Source organism: Gymnoscopelus microlampas, assembly GCF_963454915.1.
Source record: "Gymnoscopelus microlampas genome assembly, chromosome: 9".
Taxonomy (NCBI): domain Eukaryota; kingdom Metazoa; phylum Chordata; class Actinopteri; order Myctophiformes; family Myctophidae; genus Gymnoscopelus; species Gymnoscopelus microlampas.
In genome coordinates this window covers 55,221,302-55,234,896 of record NC_139946.1, presented here as the reverse complement: position 1 = coordinate 55,234,896, position 13,595 = coordinate 55,221,302, and the positions used below count along the sequence as shown (strand labels likewise).

Here is a 13,595-nt window from a genome sequence, read left to right as displayed (position 1 = left end):
TTCCCCTCACACAACTGCAATACAATGTGTTGTTTTTAACATAATTTAGTAAAATGGAACATTCCCTTGGGATGGACACCATCTTTAATTTGGCAATAAATAATTAACTGATGGCAATTTCACTCATTCATCCACATTCCTTGAACCCTAAAACCTAGGGTTAGACACCAAAACCACCTTTCTAGGTTGAACAGTATCATAAAGCCATTTAAGCTCCTGGCAGCCATATTGGACGCCATCTTGAAAATGATGGCCTTACGAGACATATATTTTCCTCGATTTTTAGTATGTTCTTGCCTAGAGGTACCAGAACCAATTGAAAAACGAACTAATACATTTTTGGGTGGTTAAGTAGTATGTTTTCATATATTGACTCATGTCATTTTCACCTAGTCTTATAAAATAAAATGCATGATAGCACCCATAAAGCTACCTTGGTGCAAGGCCATCACGTGTTTTCTAACTCTAGACATGTATACCTTGCCAAAAATCACTATGAGCATTATTCCCCTCAGATGACAATGACCAACCCACCTGGCTCACGGACTTAACTGAAGCGTGATGGTTGCACAGGGAGGTTTGGCATCCTAGATTCTAGGGCAGATCACCGTCTGCGTAAATTGGGGTTTTCAAAGCCCTACATAAAACCCATCTGTTCACCCTGGCTTTTAACTGCATTCTGAGTTTACTTAATCTATTTTTAACACATTCACTGCCAGGGGTTTTCTAAAACAGGCTGTAGCTTCTGCCAGCATTTTTAAGCATTCTGACTAATCTTTGATGAACCACAGAATATTTATCTCCAGTATGATCGATCCCCTGATGGTTGCTAATCACGGAGGGTTTGACTGTGCTTCCGTAAAAATAATAATCATCGCGGCCTCCAGTTTGCTTGTTATACCCAGTTGAAGATGTTTCGCCAAAAATACATGAGCACACAAAAACACAGGAGGCGAGATACAGAATATTTCCCAAATACTTTAACCAGGAAGTGAATGGAGCAGTAAATCTTTGGATCCTGGTTCTGTGTGAAAAGAAAAAAATATGGCAGGGAATGTGTTTAACTTTTCACCTTTTGCTACGTGTTAATGCATTTTATCCGCTGATGTTTTTCTTGTGTTTTGATGCTTTAAATTGTTTTTCTTTTGACCATGTACAGCACTTTGGTCAGCTCAGCTGTTGTAAACGTCCTATATAAATAAAGTTTGATTTGATTTCACCTTCATCGTCGTCATCACCATCGGCAGCCGCGTGGTGCATCATTCGTCAGCCTGACAGACACACACCTGAGACCAAAGCGATCGGCGGGCGTCTCCCCGACAGTTTCCCACGTGTCCGTCTCTGCACAGTACCTCTCGATGTCACTAGAGAGACTGATTGATTGATTGTATAATAATTAGTTTGCAGAAAAAAAGCACATGGAAGAACAGTTCAATAAAAGGTCAGCTAAGAGGATTCAAAACCTGAGAAAGCACTATGGCTTGTTTCCATTAGGGTCCTATGTACTCAATTCAAAGAGACATTTAATGACAGATAGATGTACACTACTATGCAAAACATTATACAACTGGAAAATGTGCTCCTCAGAGCCAGTACTGTTCCTGATTAATCCTGTCTTCCCTATTTATATTACATATTGTCACGTATCACTTGACCAATGTTGGCTTGGCTGAGACGGACACACACACGGAGGGTACACCTCTCCTGGCGTCATCACAGTGATGGTCTCTTCAAAAAATATAAATGTTTTTTTTGAAGTGACATACCTATTAATAGGTCTCTATTTCGTCATGCGTCTCGCTAGCCAATCAAAGCACACCCTTTCAACATATTGTCACGTGTCACGTGAAGCTTGACCAATGTTAGCTTGGCGGACACGGAAGGACGGAGACGAAAACCTACTCTCCACCTCTGGCGGAGACAAAAACAAGACCAGGAGACCTGGTTCTGCCAGACCCAGTTATTAGTTTCATGTGAAGTCCGGCTAAGCCGGACTTCACATGACGTGTCAGCCTGTGTCTATGCCCATGTATGGATGTAAGGGGGGCAGACTTTTCTGTCTGGGACCTAAGGACAAAGGGGACATAACCTGTTTTTTGCCCATGTATGGAGAAAACAGGTACAAAACATGTCCATGTATGGACGTAAGGGGGACAGACTTTTGTGTCTGGGACCTAGGGACAAAGGGGGCATGCCCATGTATGGAGAAAACAGGTACAGAGCCTCATTGCTGTTATTGCCAGACCCCTTGGGTCATATGTACAGTAAAGGGTGGGGGGGGTAGGTACTGTAGGTACTCTTTTAGAGCGGTTTTGAAGGAAAGTAGGGTTTTACACTCCTTCACGTCTTTTGGTAGGGCATTCCACATTTTTGTGGCATAGCCTCTTACCTGTGACGGTCCTCTCGTAGTACGTAGATCTTTCCATCCACCACAGCCACGGGAGGGGAGCGGCATCTATTTCGCATGGGGGCACACGTGGTCCACTGGTTGGTCTCAGGGTTGTAACATTCCACCTCTGCCGTTGGGACACGAAATCCATTCGGGTGTATTCCACCTATAGATAATAGAAGAATTAACAGGATAGTGACTGTTAGCGGGATCTATTATGTGCCTAAACTACAGTGAAGTTAAAGTGTCTCATTTATTATGGAACTAAGAGCCAATAAGAACAGATATGATACCTATAGCGTAGATCTTTCCATTGAGCGTACAGGCAGCTAAACCATGACGATGATTCAGCATAGGAGCGACTTCTGCCCATTCACCAGTTATAGGGTTGTACTTGTACACCGGCTCTGAGTCACCTAAGGCCCAGAAGGACACACATAGAAACACACACAGAAGGAAAAACATTATTCATCGTCAACAGGAGAAGGATGACTGTAATAATACAAAAGGTCGCAGCAGGTTGAACCTGCAGGTGCATAAACCTGTTTCATACCAAAAACGTAGATCAGTCCATCTAGAGCCGCCACTGAAGTTATGCGGCAATAAAGGTCCGGCATGTTGACAGACTTCATGAGCTGCCAGGTGTTGGAGTTTGGGTGGTAGCGCTCCACTGATTGTTCACTCATATGCATCTCTTCCTGCACACCACCCATGGCATACACACACCCATCCAGCATCACCAGCTCTGTGTGAGGTTGTGCAAGGGAAAAAAATATACCTGATCATTAGAACTAGAGCTAGAACTATCCATTATCTTCTTAGCAACTATTCTAGGACTTTTTTCGATTGATTGAATAATCAAGAAGCTGCACCTCTAATTAGAACTGATGACCTTGGGTAACCAAGGCAACAACCCACAGTGTTCATTACAAAACAAAGTTAAACTGAATTATATAGTTTAACAGTCTTACCGAAACCACAGCGTGCCTCATTCATGGGAGCCATCTCCAACAAGGTGTTACGGTGAAGGTCATAGCGCCACAACTCCTTGCTGACTGAACCACCAGGGAATCGTCCTCCAGCCAGATACAGAACAGTACCCATGTCTTTAGAAGAGCAGATACAGAACAGTACCCATGTCTTTAGAAGAGCAGATACAGAACATTACCCATGCCTTTAGAAGAGCAGAATTAAAACTAGTTATGACTCGATTGTTAAAGAAATGAATTTATGCATACACAACTTGAAATGTCATCACCGATACCTAATGTGACATCGCCACATACCATACATGACAGTCCCAAAAGGTACAGGTAGGTTTTGACTGTACTGCTATGTTATTGTGATGGTTCACTTATCAAGCTAAGAAATCCACAGAATACATATAAAATAGGTCCAGTTCAAGGCCTTGCCCCGGTGATCCCCGTCCACTGCAATGTTATCAGATTAATAAAACACATCTATCTCTGAAAATGAACATTATGGCATTTACTAACTATGCCGAAAGTTTCACGCTTCTTACAAAAAGTGCACAATTTGCTCAAAAATAGGAACTTAACCGCTGTACTAGTAGGCCTCCTTGCCCTCTACTCCACTTGACTCTGATGATGGTATCCCTCACCTGATGCAATGATGCTTGGTCCTTTGGCACCGGAGAATCCACATGACAGACTCTTCCATCGTTTTGTCCGGGGATCAAAGCTCTCTACGCCATCATACCACACCGTCAGAATCACTTCTACAAGCGGGGGAGAAGGAGGCAAGCCAGGGGAGATTTAAGAGTTCAAAGAGTAAACACACTCATTTAACCACTTAAAACTTGACAGTAGTCCTTTAGGGCCCTATACTAGTTACCCCCTGCCCCCTGTTTTCACTCTACACTAAATATCTTCACCACAAATAGCAGATCTACTATTTTCATTGAATGTTCACCCCAGAATGGTCACCCCAGAACAGGGGTGCTAGGGTTCATGTGGTTAATAACAGGACCAGCAGACACAGTGGTTAAGCTGCCCACCACCGTGGGGACTTGGGGTTTGAATTCCACCGTGGTGTGATCTATATCAATGCTTGAATTGTAAAATCAAATTGCCAGGTATGTTTGCTCATTGAAGGAAGTTATGTCAGCACAAGAAGTCCCAACTACAAAAACAAGTTGTATTTTAGTGAGACAGGGTACCTGTGGTGTCAGTCTGGGTGTGATTTGTTATTGCAGTAGTACCTGAGGTCCCACGGGGGCGTGCTGTGTTACGGTAGGACAGGAGACGCTGGTCCTCGGCCTCAGAAATTAGCCTCTGGTAGGTCTTGGCCTCAGAGATGAACCTCTGACAGCCCTGGGATTCTTTCACCACATCCAGAGACTCAATCACAGTGTGGAGGTAAGAGGGGCTGATGAGAGGCAGACAGATGTGCTCCAGCACCTTCAACAACAGACACAATACTCATTATGTACTAGTTCAACTGGATACTGGGTGAACAACACTCATTATTTACTAGTTCAACTGGATACTGGGTGAACAACACTCATTATTTACTAGTTCAACTGGATACTGGGTGAACAACACTCATTATTTACTAGTTCAACTGGATACTGGGTGAACAACACTCATTATTTACTAGTTCAACTGGATACTGGGTGAACAACACTCGTTATTTACTAGTTCAACTGGATACTGGGTGAACACCACGATATCCAGTCGTGTGGCATCATGAGACTAAGAAGTGACTGACCTTGTTAAAGGTCTGCCTGTGGTCAGGACATTTGTTTAACCACAAGATGGCAGCATCACACACCATGTCCTCCTCTGGCACATTGAGATGGTCACTGGAGAGGATCTCTGTCAGTTTGTCCACAGAGACAGAGAGGAACTCTTCCTATTGGTAGAAAAAAATACATGAAATGATGAATGAGACATTACGACCCTGTTCCCATACGTTCTTCACTGATTGAATCTATCCACACAGGTCTGGGTCAGTTGTGGTGGCTACAGGTCAAGTAATCGTAATAAAACTACTCGGAAGACACAGGCTGGGTCGCCAACCCATACTGCTCCCGGGTGCCGTCTAAGTATGGGTTGGCGCCGCAGCCTGTGTCTGAGTGATATGTTTGGAGCGGGGGTGTCTGGTGCAACGCTCAGGTCCTGGACCTGGTGAGACGAAGGAGGGGCCCGGACAGGAGGCCATCCCCAGAGCCTAGTCCCTCCACGTGCCAGAGCCTCCCCCGGTCCCGGCAGAGTAGTTCCGGAGAAGCGGACTGAGTGGCCCTGTCTTTCCCTAGAAGGACTGACCGTGGGTAGCTACTGGGACGTAAGTCGGGGCTTGATCAACCCCGGCTGGGTCACCCAGGCGAGGGTGTATGTTGTTGCGAGACCCGAAACACGCGATGGCCCCAGGCTACAACACTGATGATACGTCCCAGGTGCATCCATGTGATGTTTTTTATTTAATAAAACTACTCTATAGGAGAAAAGTCCAACAACAGATAAAAAAACACATCACTGACCTGCTTGTAGATGACACTGAAGTATGCAAGGATGTAATCCATGCTGGATTCCTCCAGCTTTTTACAGGAGTATTTGTCAGCCAAGAGGTGGATCTCTACACAGTTGTTAATGTTCATGTGATGCTGCATGAAGTCACAGCAGGCTTCTCGAACATCTGTGACATCCATCAAGTCTGCTCCTGCTAGCAGGACCTAGAAAACCAACAACAATATGTTTCTAAACACAGACGTAGGACAGAAATGGAGACCATGAATAAAGTTTATGATGATAAAACATTACCTGCACATTTTCTGTGGAGATGGACACCTCTGAAGTGTAGGCAAAGCTCACCAACATGTCGACCACCTCAGGTTCCACTCCATCCATGTTAACCCTTTCCTGTGTGGACTCCAACATGCCGGTAGTAAACATGGCCTGTGTGGTTTGAAGAAAACTTGTTTTTGCTGGCATTTGCGTGAGATTTTTCTGAAAAACTCTGGCAGTTAAAGAGTTAAGGGATCATTCTAGGTTATAAGGTTTGGGGATAAAGCAAGAGAGGCGAGGTTGAGATGGTTCGGACATGGTGCAGAGGAGGGATGAGGGGTACATTGGGGGAAGGATGCTGAAGATGGAACTGCCAGGTAAGAGGAAAAGAGGAAGGCCAAAGAGGAGGTTTATGGATGTGGTGAGAGAGGACATGCAGCTGGCTCTTTAAGAGCCGGTGGTAACTGTGTACTGTAACTGTGACTGTTTTAATTTAACAGTCTTTAAGAGCCGGTGGTAACTGTGAATGTTTTAATTTAACACTCTTTAAGGGGTGCAGTACGTTAGTCCGACAGCGCATTCCTCCGACAGCGCAGTGCTCCGACATTAAACAGTAAACCCGAACCAAACCCGCACCCTAACCCTAACCGCACGCGGATGCCACATAGTCGGAGAAAAGGTCTGTCGGATTAACGCATGCCTCCCCTCTTTAAGAGCCGGTGGTAACTGTGACTGTTTTAATTTAACACGCTTTAAGAGCCGGTGGTAACTGTGACTGTTTTAATTTAACACGCTTTTAGAGCTGGTGGTAACTGTGACTGTTTTAATTTAACACGCTTTAAGAGCCGGTGGTAACTGTGACTGTTTTAATTTAACACGCTTTAAGAGATGGTGGTAACTGTGACTGTTTTAATTTAACACTCTTTAAGAGATGGTGGTAATTGTGAGCTGGTGGTAACTGTGACTGTTTTAATTTAACACGCTTTAAGAGCTGGTGGTAACTGTGACTGTTTTCATTTAACACTCTTTAAGAGCTGGTGGTAACTGTGACTGTTTTAATTTTACACGCTTTAAGAGCTGGTGGTAACTGTGACTGTTTTCATTTAACACTCTTTAAGAGCCGGTGGTAACTGTGACTGTTTCAATTTAACACGCTTTAAGAGCCGGTGGTAACTGTGACTGTTTTAATTTAACACGCTTTAAGAGCCGGTGGTAACTGTGACTGTTTTAATTTAACACGCTTTAAGAGCCGGTGGTAACTGTGACTGTTTTAATTTAACACGCTTTAAGAGCCGGTGGTAACTGTGACTGTTTTAATTTAACACTCTTTAAGAGCCGGTGGTAACTGTGACTGTTTTAATTTAACACGCTTTAAGAGCCGGTGGTAACTGTGACTATTTTAATTTAACAGTCTTTAAGTGCCGGTGGTAACTGTGACTGTTTTAATTTAACAGTCTTTAAGAGCCGGTGGTAACTGTGACTTTTTTAATTTAACAGTCTTTAAGAGCCGGTGGTAACTGTGAATGTTTTAATTTAACACTCTTTAAGAGCCGGTGGTAACTGTGACTGTTTTAATTTAACACGCTTTAAGAGCCGGTGGTAACTGTGACTGTTTTAATTTAACACGCTTTAAGAGCCGGTGGTAACTGTGACTGTTTTCATTTAACACGCTTTAAGAGCCGGTGGTAACTGTGACTGTTTTAATTTAACACGCTTTTAGAGCTGGTGGTAACTGTGACTGTTTTAATTTAACACGCTTTAAGAGCCGGTGGTAACTGTGACTGTTTTAATTTAACACGCTTTAAGAGATGGTGGTAACTGTGACTGTTTTAATTGAACACTCTTTAAGAGATGGTGGTAATTGTGAGCTGGTGGTAACTGTGACTGTTTTAATTTAACACGCTTTAAGAGCCGGTGGTAACTGTGACTGTTTTCATTTAACACTCTTTAAGAGCTGGTGGTAACTGTGACTGTTTTAATTTAACACGCTTTAAGAGCTGGTGGTAACTGTGACTGTTTTCATTTAACACTCTTTAAGAGCCGGTGGTAACTGTGACTGTTTTAATTTAACACGCTTTAAGAGCTGGTGGTAACTGTGACTGTTTTCATTTAACACTCTTGGGAATTAGCCGAAAGAAGAATACATTGTTTCAACAATTAATTGATAGGATTTACCAGTGGTTCCCAAAAGGTGTGACGATGCACACTGGTGTGCCATGAGACAAGTCTAGGTGTGCCTTGAGATGATTATTATATCAATATAACAATAGCACACTTTAGGAATTCAATGAAAACATTTATGTACGTGTGTATTTACCTCAAAGTAAGAGCTGATGGAGGCCAGTACAACTCTATGGCAGGGGAACTCCTGTCCCTCACAGCACAGAATCACATCACATAAAACCTTGTTGAGTCGTAGACAGTTTAGTCCCTCTAACAGCTTGTTAGGATGCCTGTCTAGCTTCCTAGTTTCCTCCAGAAGGCAGGAGGGTGAAGCAGCATCGTCCCGAACCCTTTCAGCCATGATGTCTCCCTTCTAGAGCAGCCTGAGATGGAATACATGGTCACATAGTAACCATTGATTACACTTTACCTTTAATGAACAGAATATTCAAGGAGAGAAATGACAGACAGTGTGACAGCTAGGGTTGGGTACCGACATTCGGTAGGAACCGAATAGGAAATGGCGGGTACCGGGGTAGTGGTACCCACAAAAATAATTTCATTTTGGTTCTGCATATCGGTACCTAGACCCGCTGGGCCGCGGTTTTACTGAGATTATGGTTAGGAATAAGGTTATGTTTAGGCATAGTTTACTGAGGTTACGTTTAGGAATACCAGGGAGAGACCGTTTCGAGGTCGCCGGATTTGCGCCCGGGGCAACAGTGTTTTTGGGTGAGCGTTTTGGTATTCCTCTTGACCAATACGCCCATGTCTCAGACACACTGCAGTGAGGCTCGGTGACAAAACGGTGTAGTGACCACCGAGTGGTCACGATGTTTGTTGTCGAAGGACTATGTCTATTTGGATCCAAAGCAAAAGCCTGCAGAGGCTCCAATACATCCAGAACAGCGCTGCTAGGATCCTGATGAGCGTGCGTAAATACGAGCACATCACACCCATTCTCCACTCACTACACTGGCTTCCAATCTCCTCCCGGACGGAATACAAAATCGCCCTGTTAACCCACCAATGCATCCACGGCAATGCCTCCCCTTACCTCAAGGACCTGCTGGAGCCACAGACCTCCACTCACAGCCTCCGCTCTGGAAACACAAGTCCCCCCCACCAAGCTCCGGACCATGGGGCGACCGAGCCTTCTCCTTAGCTGCCTCTCTACCGTGGAACTCACTCCTGGACCAGCTAAGGGTTCAACAGTCTGTTGATGCTTTTAAGGGAATACTGAAGACTTTATTTTTTGCCAGACCCAAGGGGTCGGGCTTACATGAGGCTTTGGACCTGTTTTCTCCATACATGGGCATGCCCCCTTTGCCCTTTAGGCCCCAGCCATAAAAGTCTGTCCCCCTTCCGTCCATACATGGACATATTGTGTACCTGTTTTCTCCATACATGGGCAAAAAACAGGTTTTGCCCCCTTTGCCCTTAGGCCCCAGCCATAAACGTCTGTCCCCCTTTCGTCCATACATGGGCATACACCGTGACGTAGTGCTGGGTCTGGCAGAACCAGGTCTCCTGGTCTTGTTAATAAAGCATTTGGCTAGCTTTTCAGGTTTTCTTTGCCTCCCTTGCTTGTTTTTAATCGTATTTTTTAGATTGTTATATGCTCTGTCCTACTCCTCCCGTCCTGATGACAGGTGCTGGCCCCCGCCCATATGAATACATGGCGTGGCATCACCCTCCCTGTCCGCCTTCCCTCCCCTGAACACGGGCCAATAGACCTTTTGCTAAGCCCCGCCACTCTTTGCTAAGAAGAAAGTTGAGCTCCACACCCAATGGTGCAACCTGGAAGTGGATCTGTTCACCTCCGGTTTTACCAAGGTATATGGAAACAAGGTAGGATCATCTAAGTCGTGTTCGCTATCATGCAATTCCAGCCGGCAGATTCGTCGCACCATGGGAGCCAGACTGCAGCCTTGAGTTCAGTGGAATGCATTGGAGTTAATGAGAGCCCGGTGGATCAGCTCATGAACAACATATATTTCTGAATGACTGAGACCTTTGTAAAGTAATTGCTTCTGGAAAATAAAAGAAGACATATCACACATTGTTTTCTGCTGTGTTGCTTTTCGATATGTACGCTGTAGAAGTTTATTGAGCGATCTAAAGAACACAAAGTACAAGATACTGCAGAGCCAGAAACTAGTGTTGCCATGTCCACTTATTATAAGCGACTTTGGGCTTATTTTTCTGTGAAGTTGCTTGTAAATATTCGTAGTTGAAGGTTGCGTTTTTGGAGGGCTTTTTTCTAAAGTGCAGTTGATTTTGAGTTTATTTGGACTTGTTTTACAATTTTAAATTTATTTTAACCAGTGGTTCTCAATTATTTTTATGTCATGGACCCTAAAATGAATATGTATTTGTGCCTAACCCCCATCTGAAAATGTTTTGTGCCAAGGAGCCCCGTACCAGATTTGTGTTGTTAGTGTTTCAACAAGCCTCAAATATTTCACATTTTACTTCAAGATTTTTTTTTAAATAGCTGATCTACAAGCTTGAGGTGCGACGTGTTGTGAGCTTGTAGATCGGCTATTTTCAATGTATACAGTATAAAGGTTTAAAGTGCTCATAATGTTCTAGTGCAGGTCTTCAACAGGGGTCCGCCAGGTACTGCAGGGGGTCCGCGAAATTGTTGCTTGATTAGACAATTAAAACACATATATGTGTGTATATACACGTGTGTGTGTGTGTGTGTGTGTGTGTGTGTGTGTGTGTGTGTGTGTGTGTGTGTGTGTGTGTGTGTGTGTGTGTGTGTGTGTGTATGTATATATATACATATATATATATATATATATATATATATATATATATATATATATATATATATATATATATATATATATATACTTAATATATATGTTATTCTTTATTTTTTCAAAAATGTCCATTTGTCTTCATATATTTTTAAAACATTTTCCACATTTATGTATTAAATAAATCATGATTTTGTCCATTTTGAATAGCTTGTATACATCATTATTGTGCAATTGAGAGATTGTTGTTCTCAGTTGATAAAGTATGTTTATAAATGGCAGTACGGCCACCCTACTCACTGTAGGCTACCTTGTACATGTTGTTATGTTATAACAATAACAGCGTGAATATATCAATGTTTCTATTATTTTAATAGCTTAGTATTGATGCTCAATAAAATCTATGTTTATGAAACACAATTGTATACATAATTATACAATATATGTTGAGTCAGAATCAGCCTCCTGGTGGCTTATAAAGGGTGCATGTGAAAAATTGGGCCAGAGGTTCTTCTCTGGCATTCAGGGAGTGTGTGTGCACAGTTTGGTTGCGATCAAGCTAACGGTACCGGAGATTAGCTGTTCAAAGACAGACGGACGGACTCTGGGACAGGGGGCTAAACATACGTCTCGGCCATGCCTTTGACCAATAAATACATGTTTTCTCATTAAATTCCCTTTATAGCAGCAGTCATCAGCCACTGGAGTAGTGTGGTGGTGTTTACCTATAGAAACACACTAGGCCTACAGTAGTGTGGTGGTGTTTATAAACACACTGGAGTAGTGTGGTGGTGTTTACCTATTGAAACACACTACAGTAGTGTGGTGGTGTTTACCTATAGAAACACTACAGTAGTGTGGTGGTGTTTACCTATAGAAACACACTACAGTAGTGTGGTGGTGTTTACCTATAGAAACACTATAGTAGTGTGGTGGTGTTTACCTATAGAAACACACTACAGTAGTGTGCTGGTGTTTACATCTATACTATCCAACTCGGAAAGTCTACAAATATGAACCAAATGGACCCTTTACGGGTCCATGTTACTTAGATTGCATATTGTTTAGACAGATGTTAGCCTGATACTAGGATTTAAAGATATGTAGCCTAATACTAGGATTTACATATACCATGTAGCCAGCTAATAGCCTACTAGGATTTACAGATACAATGTAGCCTAATACTAGGATTTACAGATACCATGTAGCCTAATAGCCAATACTAGGATTTAAAACTAGGATTTAAGAGATACAATGTAGCTAGCCCTTAAACATGACTGTCATATCATGACAGTCATGGAAACACTTATTCATGATTTGAGAATGTTTTACATTTACAACCGGTATATCTACATAAACGTTCAGATTGCAAATACAAATTGATTACCCCAAAGACAAGAATGTAACAAGTGTAAGCGCCCGGGTCTAAGTACCTGTATCTTCCGTCTTGTTCAATGAAAAGCTTTTTAATCCGATCGGTGGCCATTCTCTTCGAATTTTCTCTAAATGCATTCAATTACGCGCTCCTATCGGTGGGCAGATGTATTGCACCCTGATACATTATACCCAAAAAATTGAAAATGGCCACCGATCGGATTAAAATACTTTTAATTTAACAATACGAAACATACGGGTACTTAGACCCAGGCGTTTTAATTTGTAACATCCGTGGCCGTGTAGTGATCACTTTATATTTGAAATCTGAACGTTTATGTAGATGTACTGGTTGTAAATGTAAAACATTCTAAAAGCAGGAACAAGTGGTTCCATGACGCTTGTGACAGACGAGCGTCATGTGAACCATGGCTACAATGTAGCCTGATACTAGGATTTACAGATATAAAGAGTCTTACCTTGTGCTGTTGGAAGCGTCCTGAATGAAGACAGTACAGATATTATAACTAATAGAGAACTAAAGTATTGAATGAAGACAGTACAGATAACTAATAGAAACTAAATAATGGTTTGTTTACTAAAAAGTTCCTCTGCAGTTTCCATGCCGTTGGTCTTCTGCTTCATTTAGTGTTCTGCTGAACCAATGCAACCATTGCTTTGAGGCGCATACTGCCACCTACTGTACTGGAGTATGTAGAACCCTCGTCCCTCGCCTGGTGTCTGATCCGGTCGGAGCGGAAATAACCTCACGTCATCAGGCAGCCGGAACCACTGGTACCGTGCACCTCCAAAATGATTCCCTGGGTTTAAAATTGGTTTTAATTTGTATAATCGTGTCGTTTCTTTTGGTATAATAATCGTTTGGTATTCATCTTTTATTCTAACTCGTAGCACGACTAGCGAGAATAAACTAAATGATACGCATTATGTGGGGAACAAAAACAACGCGACGCCAACCGGAACCAACCACCGGGTTTTCTTCTTTTGTTTGTTTGTCACAGCACATGCAGTAACATGTTTCAACCAGAAGAGGGAGCACTATCATCACAAATGTTTTTACTGAGAGACATAGTAAACACAGGACAGACTGGGTACAAACAGACATGTCCGTTCGCGACGGAACGAACGGCCGGA

The 13,595-nt window shown here is 42.8% G+C and overlaps 1 protein-coding gene across 1 annotated transcript; it reads right to left on the bottom strand.

Moving 5' to 3' along the window:
- Positions 1-248: 248 nt before the first annotated feature.
- On the bottom strand, positions 249-13,073 carry LOC311051811 (kelch-like protein 25). The gene is made up of 12 exons (XM_084066463.1): positions 12,920-13,073; positions 8,453-8,681; positions 6,172-6,306; positions 5,892-6,083; positions 5,120-5,263; positions 4,611-4,809; positions 4,011-4,127; positions 3,361-3,495; positions 2,943-3,134; positions 2,683-2,805; positions 2,390-2,555; positions 249-1,373 (listed from the first exon to the last, which is right to left on the bottom strand). Exons 2-12 carry the CDS (start codon positions 8,657-8,659, stop codon positions 1,235-1,237), a joined length of 1,749 nt encoding a protein of 582 aa, XP_083922589.1. The 5' UTR covers positions 8,660-8,681; positions 12,920-13,073; the 3' UTR covers positions 249-1,234.
- Between the last annotated feature and the right edge of the window lie 522 nt (positions 13,074-13,595).

Excerpts from the sequence above, each read along its gene's own strand:
- LOC311051811 (XM_084066463.1), bottom strand. The coding sequence starts at position 8,659 with ATGGCTGAAAGGGTTCGGGACGATGCTGCTTCACCCTCCTGCCTTCTG. Across the intron at positions 5,264-5,891 it reads TCAGTGTCATCTACAAGCAG|GAAGAGTTCCTCTCTGTCTC; the intron begins GTCAGTGATGTG and ends TTCTACCAATAG. Across the intron at positions 4,810-5,119 it reads ACAGGCAGACCTTTAACAAG|GTGCTGGAGCACATCTGTCT; the intron begins GTCAGTCACTTC and ends CTGTTGTTGAAG.